General features: G+C 40.5%; 1 protein-coding gene across 3 annotated transcripts in view; it reads left to right on the plus strand.

The window, feature by feature from the left end:
- Nucleotides 1–21,620, plus strand: part of JAK1 (Janus kinase 1) — a 256,351-nt gene that overhangs the window by 175,710 nt on the left and 59,021 nt on the right. For all 3 annotated transcript variants that reach the window (XM_027537017.1, XM_027537014.1, XM_027537015.1), the window contains one exon: nt 21,219–21,301. In XM_027537017.1, coding sequence (XP_027392818.1) covers nt 21,296–21,301 — 6 coding nt within the window. In that variant the 5' untranslated portion in view covers nt 21,219–21,295. The remainder of the gene's footprint in view (nt 1–21,218; nt 21,302–21,620) is intronic.

Consider the following 21,620-nt stretch of genomic DNA (forward strand, 5'->3'; position numbering starts at 1 on the left):
GAAGGCAGAGGATCCTCTGGGATGGAGTTGGGGCAGGGTGTCTCCATTCTGTCCCAGGTGACTGCTTCCCTTTCTCTCTTTGGGTTTTCTTTGTGCCCAGCTGCTATTCTCAGAATTACAAGCCTTTCCCCAGGGGTTTGGGTTATTGGGTAATAGGAAATAAATGTAACTTTTCCAGGCATTAACCTTCTAGAACACCTGCTTTAGGTGACATTACAAAAATACTCTGTTCTCACCATCTCTTTTATGAGTACCTTTTAAGTTTGAGCTGATTTAATTGACATTTTAGATTTTATTCCAGTGTTGATGTCTGTCTAATTCAAGGGCATGTGTACATGTGAGGAGGAGAGAGAGAGACAATGTGAATGTTATTGAATAAATGGGTGAATGAATAATAAATATCTTTTCTGAAGAATTTGATGTATTAAACTATCTGTTCAAGAATGAGCTTTCTGAGATTGATACTCTTAAGTAAATTCATAGAATTTGAGACGTGAAAGAGAACATAGAAATAATCTGACTTCGGACTTTTCCAAATATACATTCCATTAAAAAGAAGTCCCTAAGTCAAATAATTTTGCAAAAGTTGGAGATGCACTGCACTTACTACCAAATTAAAGGCTGAGCATCATTCAAATTAGTGGTTACCAGAAGGAAGAGGGGAAGGGCAATATAAAGGTAGGGGATGACGAAGTATATAAACTATTAGGCATTAAATAAGCTGCATGGAGACCAAACCAGTCAGTCCTAAAGGAAATCAACTCTAAATATTCATTGGAAGTACTGAAGCTCCAATACTTTGACCACCTGATGCGAAGAGCTGACTCATTGGAAAAAACCCTGATGCTGAGAAAGATTGAAGGCAAAAGGAGGAGGGGGTGACAGGGGATGAGATGATTAGATAGCATCACCGACAAAATGGACATGAATTTGAGCAAACTGTGGGAGATAGTGAAGGACAGGGAAATCTGGCATGCTGTAGTCCATGGGGTCGCAAAGAGGTGGACACAACTTAGTGGCTGAACAACAGAACAAAAAAGCTGCAAGGATATATTGAACAAAATGAAGAATATAACCAGTATTTTATGGAGCATAACCTTTAAGAATTGTAAGTCACTATATTGTACACACATAGCTTAAATGGGCTTCCCAGGTGACACTAGAGGTAAAGAACCCACCTGCCAATGCAGGAGACATAAGAGACGAGAGTTCGATCCCTGGGTAGGGAAGATCCCCTGGAGGTAGGACATGGCAGCCTGCTTCAGTATTCTTGCCTGGAGAGTCCTGGGGACAGAGGAGCCTGGTGGGTTATAATCCATGGGATTGCAGAGTTGGACACAACTGAATCGACTTACGTGAACCGTGAACTTCCAGATGTTCAAGCTGGTTTTAGAAAAGGCAGAGGAACCAGAGATCAAATTGCCAGCATCTGCTGGATCATGGAAAAAGCAAGAGAGTTCCAGAAAAACATCTATTTCTGCTTTATTGACTATGCCAAAGTCTTTGACTGTGTGGATCACAAGAAACTGTGGAAAATTCTGAAAGAGATGGGAATACCAGACCACCTGACCTGCCTCTTGAGAAACCTATATGCAGGGCAGGAAACAACAGTTAGAGCTGGACATGGAACAACAGACTGGTTCCAAATAGGAAAAGGAGTACGTCAAGGCTGTATACTGTCACCCTGCTTATTTAACTTCTATGCAGAGTACATCATGAGAAACGCTGGGCTGGAAGAAGCACAAGCTGGAATCAAGATTGCCAGGAGAAATATCAATAACTTCAGATATGCAGATGACACCACCCTTATGGCAGAAAGCAAAGAGGAACTAAAAAGCCTCTTGATGAAAGTGAAAGAGGAGAGTGAAAAAGTTGGCTTAAAACTCAACATTCAGGAAACTAAGATCATGGCATCTGGTCCCATCACTTCACGAGAAATAGGTGGGAAAACAGCGTCAGATTTTATTTTTTGGGGCTCCAAAATCACTGCAGATGGTGATGGCAGCCATGAAATTAAAAGATGCTTACTCCTTGGAAGGAAAGTTATGACTAACCTAGACAGCATATTGAAAAGCAGAAACATTACTTTGCCAGCAAAGGTCTGTCTAGTCAAGGCTGTGGTTTTTCCAGTGGTCATGTATGGATTTGAGAGTTGGACTGTGAAGAAATCTGAGCACCGAAGAATTGATGCTTTTGAACTGTGGTGTTGGAGAAGACTCTTGAGAGTCCCTTGGACTGCAAGGAGATCCAACCATTCCATTCTGAAGGAGATCAGCCCTGGGATTTCTTTGGAAGGACTGATGCTAAAGCTGAAACTCCAGTACTTTGGCCACCTCATGCGAAGAGTTGACTGATTGGAAAAGACTCTGATGCTGGGAGGGATTGGGGGCAGGAGGAGAAGGGGACGACAGAGGATGAGATGTCTGGATGGCATCACCGACTTGATGGACATGATTTTGAGTGAACTCCTTGAGTTGGTGATGGACAGGGAGGCCTGGCGTGCTGCAATTCATGGGGTCGCAAAGAGTCAGACACAACTGAGCGACTGAACTGAACTGAACTAAAGTGACTTAGCATGCACATAGCTTAAGTAATAGTGTACAGCAACTGTACTTCAATAAAAATTTTTTTAAGGCTGAACGTTCTTGTTTAAAATACTGTTTAGTGTTTCCCCAGTTTTTTATTTTACTACATACCTCCTTTGTCCTTCTCTCTGTTTTTTGAGATATATATGTATAGAACCATTATTGTACAGCAATGTAAAGTTCCAGAGAACATGGTTTGGAAATACTGATTTAATGTAGTAAAAAATGTTTATTTTGATCTTGCCACTGCTCTTGGTCTTTGTCCACATGAGTATATCAAATGACTTAAACACTAATGTCACTCCTGGCTATGACATTTTGTGGTTCAGACGCATTGACGTAACCAGTATTTGAAAAGTTGTATCTGTGTCTGTATTAAGGAATCTTGTCTTTGTTTCTCATTAGAGGCATAGTTCCTAGTACAGTGCCGGGCACATAGTAGCCTCTCAGTGTTACTGTACAGATATGTACCTATTAATTTCAGAGCTCTGGGCCAACTATGCCTTGAGGTTGTAAGAAGAGAAGATCTTGTTCTTGCCCTCTAGGAGTTTGTAGTCAAGTTGGTGACTTTCCCAGGTGCATGGGATATGCCAGGAAGAAAACCCAAGTTAGATTTTGATTGTAATAATCTGTAGGAAAGTGATATATTGGGCATGATCTCTGACCCTGAGTCAGATGTCTGGACTAGAACACGAGTGGGTTATGTCATCATAACTTTCATTCTTTCTTTATTTTTAATTTTTGGCTGCACTGCACAGAATGGGGGATCTTTGTTCCCTGACAAGGTGTCAAACTGATGCCCCCTGCAGTGGATTTATGGAGTATTAACCACTGTACCACCAGGAAATTTCCCACCGTAACTTTCATGAGAAAAGGTGCCATTTAGAGTTATGGTCAAGATAGCAACCACTTTGTTCTCTTATCTCTGACAAGGACTTTATATTACCAGCAGCTGTATTAGTTCCTTTTTTTTTTTTTTTTTTGAATTCTTGCAAACTTTTATTTCTTTTCTTTTTCACATTAAAAAAATACATTTCTGGTATGTTGTTTACTTTAGACCTTCTAGTTTCAGTCAGGTCAATAGATCATTCATTCATGATGATCTGAGTTCGATCCCTGGGTTGGGAAGATCCCCTGGAGGAGGGCATGGCAACCCACTCCAGTTTTCTCGCCTGGAGAATCCCCATGGACAGAGGAACCTGGCGAGCTGCAGTCCATGGGGTCAGACAAGACTGAGCAACTAGGCACACATTATGTTAGGTGTACAACATAGTATAGTGTGTGTTTATACTTTGAAATGATTACCACAGTAAATTTAATGTCCATCACTACACAGTTAAAATTTTTTTCTTACAATGAGAACTTGTAAGATTTTCTCTTTTAGTAACTTACAGATATACAATGCAGCGTCGTTAGCTGTAGTCACTGTGCTGTACATTACATGCTCAGGACTTGTCTATCTGAAAACTGGAAGTTTGTGCCTTTTGACCGCCTTCACTTGTTTCACCCACTCCTCTACCCCCCACCTCTGCCAGCCACCAGTCTATTCTTGGTATTTGAGTTCTTCTTCGTTTCTTTCTTTTTTTTTTTTTTTAAAGATTCTACATGTAAGTGAGATCATACAGTTATGTCTTGCTCTATCTGACTTATTTCACTTAGCATACTGCCTTCAAGGCCCATCCTTGTTGTCATAAATGGCAGAATTTCCTTCTTTTTTGTGATATTCCATTGTGTTTGTATATATATGTTTTCTTCATCATTCATTCCTCGATAGACACTTTGGTTGCTTCCAAGTCTTGGCTATTGTAAATGATGCTGCAGTTAAACATAGGGGATGAAAATATCTTTTCCAGTTAGTGTTTTCATTTTCCTTCAGATAAATACCTGAATCATACGTTACTAGTTCTGTTTTTTTGAGGAACCTCCACTGTTTTCCATAGTGGCTGCACCAACTTACATTCCCATCAGTAGTGCACAAGAGTTTTTTTTTTCTCCATGTCCTCGCCAACACTTGGTGTTTTGTTTTTTTTTTTTATAATAGCCATTCTAACAGATGTGAAGTGATATGTCATTGTGGTTTTGATTTGCATTTCTCTGATTAGTGATGTTTAATGCTTTTTAATGTACATGTTAACCATCTGTCTTCTTTGGCAAAATGTCCATTTAGATTCTCTGACCAGTTTTCAGTTGGATTGTTTATGGAATTTTGTTTTGTTTTTACTATTGAATTATGAGTTCCTCATATGTTTTCTATATTAAACCCTTACAGATATAGCCTTTGCTTTTAGTGTCAAATTTAAAAAATCATCACCAGTCATCAAGACATCAAGGAACTTCCTGTGTTTTCTTCTGGGAGTCTAATGGTTTCAGGTCTTATGTTTAAGACTTTAGTCGTTTTGAGTTGATTTTTGAATATGATGTAAGTTTCATTCTTTTGCATGTGGCTGTCCAGCTTTCCCAGCACCATTTGTTGAAACCCATTTTATAAAGGAATTGAAACTCATAGATCTAGGAAAATGAATGAACCTTGACATATTAGGTGCAATAAGTTGGAAACAAAAGGCCACATAATGTGTGATTCTGTTTATATGAAATGTCTACAATAGGCAAATAGATTAATGACTGTCAGGGGATGTAGTAGGGGAGAATGGAGAATGACTGCTAATGGGCATGAACATGAAAATGTCCCAGAATTAGATAGTGGTAAGGGTTGTACAACTTTACAAATATACCAAAAGTTACTGAATTGTGCACTTTGATGTATGAAACCAACAAGTATTATTGTAAAGCAAGTATCCTCCAATTAAAATTTTTTTTAATTAAAAAAAATTCAGTGCTTTCACAGGGCAATATTGTAAGGGTATATTTTAAAACTGTGCCTGTAGAACTGGTTCACAATTTATCATTGATTTTTCTATAACAAATCATTTGGGTGATATTTATTATAAACTTGAGTTTTATTTTACTTCCTGGCCCAATTGAATTGATTTGATATGCTGTGTTGAAACTTTCTTCTTCCTTTCACCTAGGGAACTCCCCCAAAATTGTGAAATCTTAGGTGGGGAAAGATACCAAAAAAAAAAAAAAATTAAGTTACATGATTTTGTGCAGTTCAGTTAGGCCTATAACTATACATTTAACGTGTTTATAAAACAGCTTCTTAAATGCAAGCTGGTAAATGCCATTGACCTGGATTGGATGAGTACTTCTAGAGGAAAGTGGGAGTGGTCAGCAAAGGCGTGCTGGGAAAGAAAATAGTTAAACTTCTGTTCCTTCCACAAGCATTTACTGAACATCTGCTGTACCTTGGGCCCTGGTGGGTGCTGCGTATAGCCACATAATAGCTAGAGTCCCTGCCCTCATGAGGCTCAGAGACAGTGAAGACACAATTCTGTCGACAGTCCTGAGCAGGCTTATAAGTGCTGCTGTGAAAGTCCATCTTTCTTAAGAGCGCAGAAAATAAAGGAGTTTAAGAGAAGGCCTAAGATTTTCAGATTTGCAGTTTAGAAGTAGGCTGCATTGTGGAGACTGGAATAGAGGCAGATGAAAAGAAAAGCGGGAACTTTTTAGGAGACCGTTGCCCTAATTTGAGGGAGAAATGATGGCGTGATGGGGACAGAGGAGTGAGGATGATTGGGACTTATTTACCTTTTGGAGGGGTGAGCACTCTGTGACTCCTGGGCCCTCTCTCCAGTCCACCATCACCTCTTCCATCTCAGTATGACCCCAGTTTGCCTCCTTGGTCCCGTTTCCTGCTTTTCTTCATTAATATGCTTGTCTGCTTACTGTCCACCAGATAGATGTACTGGTTTTCTTCCTGATGCCTTTGATCACACCTTCATCTTCATTGGAGATAGAGCTCAACTCTGCTCTTTACCTGTCTAAATTTCTGACTTCTGACACCTTTGGAATCATCCTGTGAACCAATGACCTCTTTCTCCTCTGAAGTCGTAGCACTTAATATCTCTATCACTCATTAACAAATAATTATCTTTTGCCTTGTCACATCTTAATTGCTTTGGATTGTTACTAACTGTTGGACTGTTTTCAAATTACAGCAGGTAGAGTGGCTTCAACAGTTGACTAGGAATCATGTCTCCTGAACCTCTGATCCCAGCCCTAACTCCTTGTATAACTTGGGCAAATTACTTTTCCTGTTGATTAGAACAACACATAGTTGTGGTAGAATACTTAAAAAAAATCTTAAAAAGTGTGCAGAATGAAGTAATCATTCATCCCAGAGGCACCTGTTAAAATGGTAATCTTTCCAGCAGTGTCCTCCCCACCTTCCATCTTTTTTCTCTCTCTAGGGTAGTGTGTGTGTGTGTGTGAGTGTGTGTGTGTGTGTGTGTACAGCATAGGTCATCCTCTGCAGGCTGCTTTGTAACCTGTTTTTCTCATTAATATGTCATGGCGTTGCTGAATCAAGATGTGAGGATTTTTAGTCCAAATTGATATGAAGCCAGATTGTCCTCAAGAAGGTTTGAGTAGGGACTTCCCTGCTGGTCCAGTGACCAAGACTCTACACACCTAGTGGAGGGGGCCCCAGGTTCAATCCCTGGTCAGGAAACTAGATCCTACATACTGCAACTAGAGTTCATATGTTATAACTAAGATCCTGCAGGCCACAGTGAAGATCAACCTGGCCCAGCCAAGTAAGATAAAATATTTTTAAAAAAGGATGCACAAAAAAACTGAATAGTGATTATCCCTGGCAAGTAGGGAGAGGAACTTTTGCTTTTCAGTGATATGTTTCTACATTGTTGAATGTATATTTTTATTACCATGAGTTTAAATAACTTTTATAACTTGAAGATAACAATAGTTATCTTCAAGATAACAATATAACTCTAATCCAGGATGGTATCTACATTTAAAAACAACTTTACTACATTGACTGATCAGATTAAAAAAATAGCATCCTGTTATTTTAATTTGTTTGTGAAACTTGACCTTTTCACCATGATCATTTGTCATTTTTTTCTTTAGTTGTTTCCAGTTCCTTTGCCTCCTGACGACTTGGATATGTGTCCCAGTTAATAAATACATGTGACCTTTTACAAGGCACTTAGTATCTCTAGGCCTAGTTTGCTTATTATTAAAATAAAAGGAATGATACTTAAAAGTATTATGAGGATTAATGGAGATCATGTATTGAAAGTGCTTTGTAAGCTGTAAAAAGTATATAATTGTGTTTATTGACTTTCCGTTTATTGATCTTGATTAGTTAATGGTTTTGTATAGTTATGCCAGCTTTGCTTTTTTGTACTCATTTGGAGAAAGGCTAAAAAGGCAGAGTTTCTTCATTAATATTTATTGTAGTGCAGCGTGGGATCCATGAGACGTGGCATCCGAGGACGTCGTTTGTGCTGCATTTCTGTGCTTTGTGGCGGTGAGCACAGGTGTGATGCGCTGGACGGCCAGTTCTTTAGGCCAAGACAGAAATGTTCAGGGAACACCTGGCTGGACAAGAGAGAGCTCCATGGGCTGGTAAAATGTTTATGTAAACTCATGGAGGCTGTTTTGATGAATGATCATGCAAGGAAACTTGTTCATGCAAGTTGTTAATTGGATTCCTCTACTCTTCCATTTCCACCTCTTAATGGTTCTATGAAACGAAAATTGGTCAAAATCATGATTTGAAGGTCTGAGAAGGTCTGATACGGTCTTCTGAATCATCAAAGGCAGAGAAATTTGCATTTAACACGATTTTTGTGAATTCTGCCATATTTAGATCCCTGGAAACATGGGTACCTTGTGCCTATTAATTATCTAGAACATTGACTCTGGAAATGAGGGAAACAAGGCTGTGTAAACAACTCTACTGAGTCATAGATGATTTTCTGACCTCCTATTTCTGACTCTGTGTTCCCTTTTATCCAAGGACAAGATGTTACAAAAATAATTCAGAGTGACTCCCAAGGGTAGCCCCATGAACTCCTCTGTGAGGCTGCTCTACAGGGGATGATGAATCAACATGTTCACTCCCCCAGAGCTCTTAGAAACGTCCCAGACAGGCTGCCTCTTCAGCTGTGAGGACAAAAGCTTTGGGAAACTTTCTGACTCATTCACAGTGTAATTCACAGAAGAATACCTCTAGCATCTCATTTTATTTATTTATTTTAAAGTTCTTTGTGGGAGTTATGTGTACATAGTAAGGCGGGGTTAAAGTATGGATCCCTCATGTGGATATTCAAATTAGCTCTTACCAGTGGCACTATTTGGGGCTGGTCACTCAGTTAACTTTTATTGTCTTGGGATGTTCACACTGGGGGAAGGGGGAGGTGGGGAATCTTAGTGTACAGTCTTAGTGTAGTGCCTGTATATTCATCAAGGACTAGTTGACTCACTTAAAATGTTTTAAAAGAAGGATATTACTGTCCACAGATGAATTTAAAGTGTCCCCATGCCTTTCCCCAGCATCTCCTGGGTCTGAAGTCCCCGCCACCCCCACGTGGCACATTTTCACATGCTGGGAGACTTTCCCGTTTCTGAGGAATTCATGTGAGCCTGGGGATTTGAGTTTTTCTCTGGGGTTCTCTCCTCAAAAGAAAGTCCATACTCCTCAGTTGGGCAATTATGATCTGCTGTAAGCTGGTGTCAGCTTTCTCCCTTTCCCCATTTCTTTCTGTTCTACACAGACCTTCTGTCCCCAAAGGGTTTTACCCTGCCCCCTTTCCTTCTTTTGCTATTTTTTCAGGTTTCCATTATTTGGAATGTTCCCCTCAGTCAGCTACTGTTCTCTTCCTATTTGTATCTTCCCCATTCCTAAGGCACTGTTCAAATCCCACCTGCTCCAGAATGCTCATACTGTTATATGCCTACTGTGAGCCAGGTGTTCTACTAGATGTATATATATATTTTCTCTCAGAGTTGAAACCAATCTTGTCAAAGAGTTGCTGTTATCCTTATTTGCCAAAGAGTAAACAGTCACAGAAAGTTAAAAAGTAACTTGATCCCAGGCAGCTGAGTGGCAAGGCCAGTGTTCTTGCTCTTGTCTTCTTGGCTAGAATGTTTAACTCCATCGTGCTTTTTTTTCTGAATTCTCTGGATTGGATTAGCTACCTCAGCTCCCCACTCACACCTTCTCTTTTGAACAGTTATTTTGCTTTGATTGGGTGTGTCTTGTGTTTGGCAACCAATCATGTATTATTATTTTGTCACATTCTTGGATGACTAACTCTCCTTTCATATATCTTTTCTTGCATTCTTTTATTCCCACTAAACTCTGCTTCACAGGCTTTTCATGATGAGCTTTTGTTTGGTTGGTTATTTTACCTAATGAATGATGTCCAGGAGCAAGGGAGTTACTCCTTCTAGTTATACTTATGTTTATGTTTTTCTTTTTAGTCTAATTTGTCTTTAACATCCTAACATAATATTTATCTTTGAAGTGCTTTTAGCAAATTATCCTCCCCTTTTCTCTTTCTACATTTTTATTCCCTTTAAAGGAGAGACCAAAGAAGCTCTGCACCTGGAATCTGTGCCATTCTCATCCTTCCCCCAAAAATACCAAAAGGAAAATTCAATGGAATGAATGAAGACCAGACATTGCCAGTGAATATTTTGGTACAATAAAATGGATGCCTGTTTGGCTAAATTCAAGTGTTGTCAAGTTTTGGCTAAATTCAAGTGTAATTCAAGTAGACAGAGGCTCTTTGATAAAAGAATTATGGATGTAGTCATGCTCTGGACCTACTTAGTACCTCGCTTTAAGTGTACACAAAAGTGTCTCACTGAGGTTCTGCCTTCTTATGAACAGAGGATAAAGTAAGTATGTTGAGAGAGAATAGCTTTTTTCAGGTTACTGGTAGAAAAACATAAAGTTGCTACAGAAGATTCCTCACCAATTCATCCATGTACATTCATCAAACAGTACATATCCATGTACTGTTGAAATCTTAAGGGCTTGGGAAGCTATCCCTCTCCCTAGCAATACCCATTGGTGGCGATATACTGAATTCTTCTCTCCATTTACAATGTTTGTTTCCATAAAAATACAGTGAAAAATTTGCACAGATGCAAAGCAAACAGAATGGACTTTGAATTTCTTAGTTTACTGTAAAATATCACTAGGAGATGTGATTCTATAGTTAGAAACTGGGGACTGTGGGAATAAATCATGGGTAATGGCAGAATTTAAAACCTGAATCTTCCATGCTCTGCAGGTATTGTTTCCACATTTTCTTGGTCTCTGGTAACATTATATGGATTTAGGAGGTAACCAGCCGAAGAGCTTTCTTTGAGAAGAAACTGTATTGTGAAATGAAGACTGAGTGTGGCAGTGTACCGTGGATCTCAGAGCAGCTGCTTGTGTTAAAACATCAGAGACTGCACTGTGTGGGAGAAGAGTAGTGGCCTGCTGATAGTCAAAGGGATTCCAGATGAAATACATTTCATTGTTTTATATTCAGCTGACTGACTATAAACAGTGATTATAAAGTAAATTCTATTTTGGTAATCTTGTTCAATCCTTTAAACCAGTGTTTCTCAAATGGTGCTTTATTACTTGTTAGTGGACTCTGATTTTGTGGCTCTTGTTTAGCGTTTAAACTCTATTATTATTAAAGAACAAAATAGTATAGAGTAGAAAATAGCAAATTGCATGTAATAAGAATATTTTTCTATGAAGCTCATTTTTATAAATCATATATGCACATGTGCTGTGTGTTTCATTTCTTACTGTAGACCAAAAAAAGTAAAGCATGGCTGTTAGCATCGGTTCCCAGGATGTCAGATAATGGTGCATAACTGTTACTGGCCTCTCAGCTGGTGCCAGACAACTTGGACAGATGGGGAGGAAAGAGAGGAGCCATGCTCTGGAGGGAGGAGCCTGTTGACCCCACGATCAAGTCTGCTGCTTTGGTGCAGACCAAGTGGATTACTCACTGTGCAAACACGGTTCACAGAGGAGCTTTGCCTGCGGTGCGGTGCTGGAGACTGTTGGCAGGCTATTTCAAGTCTAAACATAAAACCTGATGACAGTTTCTTGGTTGAGTAGAGGTGCAGGGGCCCATATAGGGAAACACTTTTCTTGAGATTTCCCTTTATTTTTCTCCCCAGTGTCACTTATCTTTTGAGTCACTAGCTGAGCTCCTTTAGGGTATAGACTGGGGTGGGCGTTGCCATTGATAGCAGTTAACTTGTATTGACGTTCCAGCATCTGAACATCCTTCATTTCTGAAGTGATCGTCCATTTTTGCTATGAAAGTTGAAGGAGGTACGGAAACATAACGGGGGGTGAACCAAGCCCAGCCTCTTGGATTTCTCTGTTGCAAGACTTTGCATCTGGAGTGTACGTGTGCCAAGTTGCTTCAGTGGTGTCCAACTCTGTGTGACCCTATGGACTGTAGCCCACCAGGTTCCTCTGTCCATGGGATTCTCTAGGCAACAGTACTGGAGTTGGGTTGCTGTGCCCTTCTCCAGGAGATCTTCCCGACCCAGGGACTGAATCCATGTCTCTTAAGTCTCCTGTGCTGGCAGGCAGATTCTTTACCACTAGTGCCACCTACATCTGGTGGGAAGGGCACAAATATATAGGCGTGGCTTGAGGTCATTTGTGGAAACAGCAGAGTCAGGAGTCAGTTTTGGTGATGGCTGGTAACCAGTGGTGGCCATGCTAGAATGATGTTGTTATCAGACTGTTTCTGTGTTCCTAAATCTTTCCCTTAATTTATTTTCATCCTAAGGTAAACAGAGCTGGTGTCGGTTGTTTGTATCCAGGAACCCTAAGTGGTTAAAGAATTACAGGGCACATATTAGATGGATTTCTATCTCCAAAGAGCTTAGTACATAATAGACGGAGGAGGTGAATATGCAGCAGACACACAAATAAATTAGTAAAAGTTGGCGAGGGGTGGAGGGGATTCAGGGTTATTTCCTGTATATTCCTATGAGTTATAGTTACCTTCAAGTTTCGCCAGATGGCATATCTGCAAGAGGTTCTGTGTCTTTGCATCGTGACACTCTGGAAATACAAGTTGATGAAGACCTAGTTGTGTTAGGGTGCAGCACAATATGATTTCAAGCATTTGTACGATAAGGGTTTATTTGCTTTGTGACTTCTGTGTGTTTTTTTTTTTTTTTTTTAATCTAAACATTTTCAAAAGCCTTGACTATATTCACAGAAAACAGATTAATGAACTGTGAGCTTTTTGAGTGTGAGCCAGGAAAAACTTACTGTAGAAGAAAAGGTTTAGAGAAATCTAGAATCTTCACAACAGCCCTGTAAAGTAGATACTTTAATAATCCCAGAGGAAGCAGAAACTTGAAGAGGTTGAAAAACTTGGCTAAGGTCAGACAGACAGTAGAGCCGGGGTCTGAACCCAGGTTAGGGTGACTCCAGGCCTAGGCTTCTAACTGCTTCTGTTCTGTGAAGAACCGTAGAGGTCGTGTAACACTTATTACATGGGATTTGAACTCAGAGAGCGTTAGAGGCTTTTTCAGTACCAGGCAGTTTCTCTTATTGTCTACAACACACACACACACACACACACACACAGACACATTCACTCCTCTTATTGTCTACAACACACACACACACACACACACACACACTCGTTGTCTACAACACACGCACTCTTCTTACTGTCTACAACATGCACACTTGTCTACAACACACACACACACTTGTTGTCTGCAACACACACGCACACATTCCTCAGTCTGACCCTGCTTCACCTTTTCACTGTGTCTTCCTCTTTCCTGCCTGAACCCTCCTGGTCTGCCTAGCCCTTCCTGTGCCTCCTCCCTCCAGCCCTTTTCCAGGACAGCTGCACCTTCATTTCTTTTTAGACTGACTATTCAAGGCTGGAAACAGAGTCTGCTCTCCCTGGTCACTTCACAGCCCTCTCTCTCTCCTTGACTCCTGTAGTTCTTAACTCTTGTCTCAGCATCCCCTCTGCATCTTATTTCTTGAGGTTCCCCATGTACATGTTCATCTTGTCAGCTCTCAATGGACTGGCGGGCTTAGGTGGACTTAGATTTTAAGCGTCTACTTCTTGCGGTTCAGTTCATTCGCTCAGTTGTGTCCGACTCTTTGCGACCCCATGAACCGCAGCACGCCAGGCCTCCCTGTCCATCACCAACTCCCGGAATTTACCCAAACTCATGTCCATCGAGTCGGTGATACCATCCAACCATCTCATCCTCTGTCGTCCCCTTCTCCTCCTGCCCCCAATCCCTCCCAGCATCAGGGTCTTTTCCAATGAGTCAGTTCTTCGCATGAGGTGGCCAAAATATTGGAGTTTCAGCTTCAACATCAGTCCTTCCAATGAACACCCAGGACTGATTTCCTTTAGGATGGATTGGTTGGATCTCTTTGCAGTCCAAGGGACTCTCAAGAGTCTTCTCCAGCAACACACTTCAAAAACCAGTGAGTCAGTTCTTCGCATGAGGTGGCCAAAGTATTGGAGTTTCAGCTTTAGCCTCAGTCCTTCCAATGAACACCCAGGACTGGTCTCCTTTAGGATGGACTGGTTGGATCTCCTTGCAGTCCAGGGGACTCTCAAGAGTCTTCTCCAACAACACACTTCAAAAACATCAATTCTTCTGCGCTCAGCTTTCTTTAGTCCAACTCTCACATCCATACATGACTACTGGAAAAACGATAGCCTTGACTAGATGGACCTTTGTTGGCAAAGTAATGTCTCTGCTTTTTAATATGCTGTCTAGATTGGTCATAACTTTCCTTCCAAGGAGTAAGCGTCTTTTAATTTTATGGCTGCAGTCACCATCTGCAGTGATTTTGGGGCCCCTAAAATAAAGTCAGGCACTGTTTCCACTTTTCCCCATCTACTTGCCAGATTCCCCCAAAGCCTGCACCTTGCTCAAGGAGTGTGGCAAACTGAAAGGGCAGTGAAGCTGGAGGCTGAGAAATGTGTCTAAGCCCTGTCTTGACACTCACTGGTCGCTTGACCGTGGGAATGTCTGAAGCTGAGTCTTCTCATCTATAAGGAGTTGTGAGACTTGAATGTGGTTATAGATGTGAAAGCCCTTTTTAAGATATAAAGTACCAGGCAACTGCAAGATTTTATTGTGAAGGTACAGGTGTTTTATAAGTATTTCAGCAATGAATGGTAGAGAGCACAGAAGGTGAAGACAAGCCACCCCCACCCCCCACTTTCATCTCTGGAGAATCCACTTCTGTCACCATATTTTGACCTCTACATTCTGTGCTCTTTAGTAACACTATAGATGCATTAGCAGTAAAAGGAGAAAAAAGGGGGATAGCAAAACATTTTGATACAGTGTGGCTTTTAGGTAAACACGTATATGATATATTTCCTTTGATCAGAAGCAGTCTCTCAGGGAAAGCAGGCTTATGGGGAGCAGTGCAGAGAGCCCTAGCCCATCGAGATGGCATTGATTGTTTGATCATCCCTAGAAGTTTATTGTAAATGAAGCAGCACTTACGGTTCTGGGGTATTCCTGGAATTGCTGCTATAGTTAGAAGTGAGTTATTCTGTGTGGCAGGAGTGGCATATAGAAAAGCCATAATTCTGACTTGCTGACAGGAAAAAAAAAGCAGATTTTGTATTTATGTCATCTTTTTGGCTGGAATCCAGCAGCTTTGCATAGCATCTTGTGATGCCTTCATCAGAACACTTTTCTGGGACTCGGCAAAGCAGGGGGCACTGGGAGCAACAGACACAGTCGTTGCCAAGGCTCTGGTGGGTGCAAAGCCCTCAGTGATGAGATTGAGAGGGAAGAAAGACGCTTTCCCAGTGTTTGTGTGTGTGTTGGGTCTCTAGGAGGCTTCATGCTCACTGGGGTGGGCCTGTTTCAGGCCCATCAGAACTTCCTCCCCACACCTTCCACCCCTACCCTCGTGCCAGAGCAGTGCAGTTAGTTATGGGCTGGAATGCAGGCAGGGCCTGGGGCCCTTCAGTGGTAGTGATTTTTTTTAACAAAAGTTTTTTTTTTTTTTTTCTTTGAATTTTGTATTGGGGGGAGAAGGCAATGGCACCCCATCCAGTACTCTTGCCTGGAAAATCCCGTGGACGGTGGAGCCTGGTGGGCTGCAGTCCATGGGATCGCTACAAGTTGGACTGAGCAACTTCCCTTTCACTTTTCACTTTCATGCACTGGAGGAGGAAATGGCAACCCACTCCAGAATTCTTGCCTGGAGAATCCCAGGGACGGGGGAGCCTGGTGGGCTGCCGTCTATGGGGTTGCACAGAGTTGGACATGACTGAAGCGACTTAGCTGTAGCAGCAGCAGCATAGGCGATTAACAAACAGTGTTGGGACAGTTTCAGGTGAACAGCAAAGGCACCCAGCATACATACACGTGTAACCATGGTCTCCCCACAAACTCCCCTCCCATCCCGGCCACTGCATAACATGGAGTGGAGTTCCCTGTGCTATGCCCTGTTGGTTATCCATTTTAAACACAGCAGTGTGTACATGTCCATTCCAAATTCCCCAACTATCCCTTCCCCCGGCACCCATAAGTTAGAATGACAGTCCTTTCAGTGTCTGGAGGGAGTGGCCTGGAGTGAGATCAGTCTCCTAGATGAATGTTAGACTATGGAAAGTGCTAAGAAGCCAGAGAAGACAGTAGTGTTGGTGATGGGAGGGCGCTTAAAAGCAGTTTCTATGCCCCATGGAAAGAACTGGGTCTTTAGCATTGGTCACATGTTTGACATCTGACACCTCCACTGATTGGCCTAAAACTTGTGCTTTTTATGAGAATGAAGTACACACGCCTGCTTCATGCATGAGATGTTGCAGATGCTTGGTATGTACTGGAGTTCCCCTTTCCTTGACTGGAACTGCATTCATCAAGCTGTAATCAGTTTAACAGAAATTGCAAGCAAAGTAGGAATGCTTACTGCCTGCTGCACTCTGTGTTAGGTGCTTTATATGCATTAACTAAGTTAACTCTTAACAGCTTTAGGAGATAAATGCTCTTTTGTTTTTTATCCTTCCAATTACAGCTGAGAACACTGAGGTTTGAGATGTTAAGTAACTTGCCTAAGATTATAATAGCTAGTCAGTGGGGAAGGCAGGATTCAAACTGGGGTCCTTAGGACTCCAGCTCAGACTTTTAACTGCTCATCTGTGTCATCTGAGACTTATGAAATGGGGCTTTGGTTTGTGACCAGGCTTTTGCTCAGAATCCGTATTTATTTATTCTTTGTTCTTCTAAGCAACTTGACAGCCCACTTCAGTCCTCTGCCTTAAAGCCTGCATTGTATCACTTTAGCACTAACATCTTTCTGTAGCCTCACTTGACAAAGGCATTGTAGGAGCTTCAGGAAAATTTTTTTGAAAGATCTTTCTGATCTGTCAGACAAGATGCTTCTTCTCAGGTTCATGGATGGGTCAGATTAAAATGACTTCTCAAGGTCCACTTGCTAGATGCATATAGAGGCAATAAAACCACACCCTGAATTACAGTGATATTTCCATTGGGTAATGTTGCTTGCTTTGTTCCCTTCATCTTTCGTTGAGCCATTTAGCTTCTTCTTGATTCCCTAATACTATAAAGCATGGAACAAAAGGGACAGAAGCCCCTGCCCTCTTGGAGCTTGTACTGTCGCATCAGGTTTCCCCAGCAGCCTTAACACTGGTGCCTGCTGAGGTGGTTAACGTGTAAGATCTTCAGTTTTAACATTTCTTAATATATTAAGCAGCTAATTTCAGGACATCTTCTAAATTGTAAATTTTCCTTTTCAATTTTTCTGGATTTATATCTTAATTCATCAACATTTTATTTGTATTTTCTACTTCAGAAATCAAAAGCTTTGATAACTTTAAGGCATCCATAAAGTAACTCACTGTAGTTGTGTTGGTTTCTCTAGTAAAAATAAAAATATTTTAAGTCGTGTCATTGATTTTTTTTAAAAAATTTATATTTTACTTTCATTTATTCCTTGTTTAATGACAAGCCTTTCTTTAAAAATTGTTTAAAAAATTTTCATATTGGAGTATATTTGATTAAGAGTGTGATTCAGTTGTATAGCAGAGTGATTCAGTTATACATATATATTTGTCATCGATTTTAACCACCATCCAATCTATTTATCATATGAACCTGGCCATGGCCTTTGGCCCAAGGCAGTCATATTCTTACCATCATATTTGTGAATATTAATATGATCTGTCTTCATGTCTATCATCTCCACTGTTCAAAATTTAGTTTTATGTTCTCTAATAGATACTTGTAGTTCAAAAGATGTCCTTGAAAATTTAACAGACTTTCTGTATCTTCAGACACTGATTTCTGGAATTTTGCTTCTTAAAAAATAGTTGTACTATCCCACTTATTGTAGCTAGTCCTGTTCAGACTCACAGAATCTAGTTTTGTTTCTGTTACTTTCCCCTCATTCACAAAGTATTAGATATTTATGTCTCTTGCATAAGTCTTTTGTAAAAAAATAGAAATTAAGAATTTACAAAAGTTCCCTGTTTTTTTTTCATGTGCAGTAGCATCTGCAAGATTGAACCACTAAAGTAATCCTTTATCATTGGAAGAAAGGCGTTTTCTTTCAAATTTTTTAAAATTTGTAGGTAGATTAGGGTGGAAGAATTCACTGATATCATCAAAGAGCCTTTGTTTACTCACTTTTATCCTTCCTATTTTCTGAGCTTCTTTGTATTCATTTGAGTTGGGAATGGAATCCAGTGGATCATGTTATTTTTAAAGGGTATTGAGTGATTCCTACTGGTCAGTTTTTCTAGCATTAAAGATTTACTTTTTGTATCTTGTAGCAAGAAACTTGAATTGATTTCTTGGAATTATCTAAAGTATTTATAATTGATCTTGCTCTTTTCTTGCTTGTTCTAAGAGTTAAGTAGCTAGAGCATATTGGTTAGTTTATTTGGAAGGGAATGTTAGTTGAATGAAGCCATTGGTCAAATGCTGTAGTACCAAAAGACACTTGTCATTCTAAATGAGTCATCATTTCATATGGGTCACCAGTCTTAGGTTTAAGTGCTTAGCATGCCTTTTAAGTGCTATATGGGTGTGTTTTAAGTTTTTATCTTTTGTTCTTACTGAATCAGCCTATAAAAATAGCATAGTAAATATTTATTGTCAAGAAATTCTATTGCTGATCTTGATTTCTCAAGAGTTTAAACTCTAGGCTAAACATCACAAATCGATACCATTTTGTTATCCTGTCCAGTTAATACTGAAGGTCAGCTTGAAAATAGGTACAATGTGATTTCAATATAGTGTTGCTTGTAGTAGAGAAAGAATAAGGGAAAAACGAAACCCTTTCTGATTATAGGTTTTGATAGAATCTTGGTGATTTAGTCTGATCCTCAATCTTCTATGAGGCCCAGAGCAACCTCATGATTCCCGTGTTCAAATAACATGTGACCAGATGGTGCATATTAAAATGCTTTGTAAGTTTTAAAAAGATTTACATGTTAGCCCTTCTGAAAGAGCCTGTGCCTGGTGGAACTTCAGGTCCCTTCCTGCTCTAAAAGGTTCTGAGTGTGTGTCCATTTTCTGGTTTGGGGCCAGCTTCTTATTGCTTTAAAGCATGGAGCCTGTCTTGTTGATTTCTGTTCATCTTTGGGAGCATGCTACAAGAAACAGGTAGCAAGGCCTGAGACATGCTCTGCTGTGAGCAGGTATGAATGGGTTAGTGCTGTTCTTTACTCACACACAAAAGGCATTTTGGAGGGTTTTCTCTGTTTATGCAGCTGGGGAGACAGACTGGCTCCTTCCCTCTGTAGGGTCTTTGCACATGCTCTACCTTTACCCAAACTGGTGTCTCCCGACCTTGCATGATAGCTCTTCCATCTCAGCTCAGTGTTACTTCCCTCTTAAGTTCCATACTGGATCACATTCATCATTATGTGCTCTTTTTCCTTCATAGCATTTTAAGTTCTTTATAATTACGTCTTTCTGTGCATCTTTGTTTGATTTTGTTAGTCCTATGGACTGTAAGCTCCACATGAGCAGTGACCATATTGCTCTTCTTCATTGCACCCTCTTTGATGTAGCTCAGCTTCTGGCATGAAGAAGTGCTCAAAAATAATTGTTGAATGAGTCTCCTAAATATGGGATTTGAATCCCTGCTTCTGAACCAAAGCAGGGTGTTAGCATGTAGCTCATTTCAGGTTTCTGTTTTGCTGCAGGGCAGGGTATCTATTTATCTAGTTAAGTCAATTGGTTATATAAAATTTTGAAGCCGAAAGTATAGTGTTTTGTTGTTTGAATTTTTAAAAAATTGTTCATGACAAAATAGCCAAGTCAAAGTCATCACATCAAAAGTTGTATCGTATCCTCTGCCTGGCCTCGTGTCATTGGTTTTGCCTTATACACTGCAGAAAGAGGGCTTCCTAGGTGGTACAGTGGTACAGAGTCTACCTGCCAATGCAGGAGACACAAGAGACTCGAATGTGAACTCTGGGTTGGGAAAATCCCCTGGAGTAGGAAATGGCAACCCACTCCAGTGTTCTTGCCGGAAAATTTTCATGGACAGAGGAGCCTGGCAAGCTGCAGTCCATGGGATCACAAAGAGTCTATGGGATTGCAGACACAACAGAGCAATGGAGCCTGCACTCATACTGCACCAAACCTTCTCAGAGAAGCCCTGTCTAGTATCAGTCACCGAATTAGCAATGGTCATAAAGGTGACATCATGCCACACCCACTGTTCTGATTTTAGGTTGCTTTTGTGTGTTCATTTGTGCTGTCTCCCACCTCGACTGTAAGGTCCTGTATGAACGCTGGCCTTGCAGCCTCAGAGGTAACTCATCTCCCTTTCCCCAGGCACCCCTCCACTTCTGCCATGTAATGCATGGGACTGCACTCTTCCTAAAGCTAGATTCTGCTAAAATGTGTGGAATGACCAACAGAAAACTGAGACAATAATCTTTATTAATTTGGCAGCCATTTCAAATCATTAAGAGTGGTTGCTCCTTACTTGCAAAAATAGTTTAGTCTTACTCTTAAAAAGAGTTTGTGAGAAGCACCAAGGAAAATTGTTAAAACAATACAGAGCTGTGTGTGGTGGTGGTTTTGGTGGTTAGTGGTAAGAATGGGACCAGGCACTTTAATTCTACAGAACCAAGATGGTATTCTTGTTTAGTATGATTAAGGCTTTGAGGTGAGGTTGGGAAGTTGGGAGGGCCTTTATTTACTGCCTAAGTTTTCAAATAAAAATGACTCAAAAAATATTTCGTGAATTGAAAGCATCATTGGTCAGATTTGTTCTCAGGCCCTCCTCCTATCACCATACCATCTGCTGTTTCACCATTAAAATGAAGCCATGGGTAAACTGGATTGGGAGGAGGGTAATTCTAAAGGAAGTGGAAATGGGAAATAAAAGTTCATGTCTTTGGGTATCCTAAACTGTTTTTCACAGCCTCAGGGGAGAGAGGTTGTTGACAGAAAAGGTCCATGGTCCCATTCACATGGAAGGGCACTCTGTGCCACGAAGCGAAAGGCCCTGCTTCTTCCTTGAAGCAGTGAGAATAATGTCTTGTTTGATTTTTATGCCCTAAGATGCCTCTCTATCCTGTGTCCTCATCAATGATTTCCCTCCCCCAGCTTGTTCCTCTGAAATGCTTTTTCCTGCCTGCTTTTGGTTTAGGCTGCTTCGAAAGTGTCCTCTTTTTTTCTGATGCAGTTACCTCTGCAGCTGATTTATTTATTTATCTTTGTTTTTAGCTCAGCTCTGAATGGGTTTTGGAAAGTAGAGAAGAAAATCCAGTCTACATTTTAGGGGACATTGGACAGCCGGATAAATGCAGGTATGTACATTTGCATATTAAAAGAAAGACAAAACAGAAAATAGTCTCTATAAAGAATAATGAAACTGATCTTAAACTTGTAGTACTACCTTACTATAGCCATTTATTTTTCCAAATTGTTATTTTAATTTCTCTTCATTCCAAATGTTGCATGTGCTACTTTGGAGATTTTTTTTTTTACTACAGGAGAATGGGAAGTATAAAGTCAAACTTCCCTCATAATTCCTCCTAGATGTTCACCACTGTTAGCAATTTGTTGTCTGTTTTTCCAGATTGTACATATGCAATACCAGAAGGGTCATAATGTACATACTATGCT

Source organism: Bos indicus x Bos taurus, chromosome 3 (assembly GCF_003369695.1).
Source record: "Bos indicus x Bos taurus breed Angus x Brahman F1 hybrid chromosome 3, Bos_hybrid_MaternalHap_v2.0, whole genome shotgun sequence".
Classification (NCBI taxonomy): Eukaryota; Metazoa; Chordata; class Mammalia; order Artiodactyla; family Bovidae; genus Bos; species Bos indicus x Bos taurus.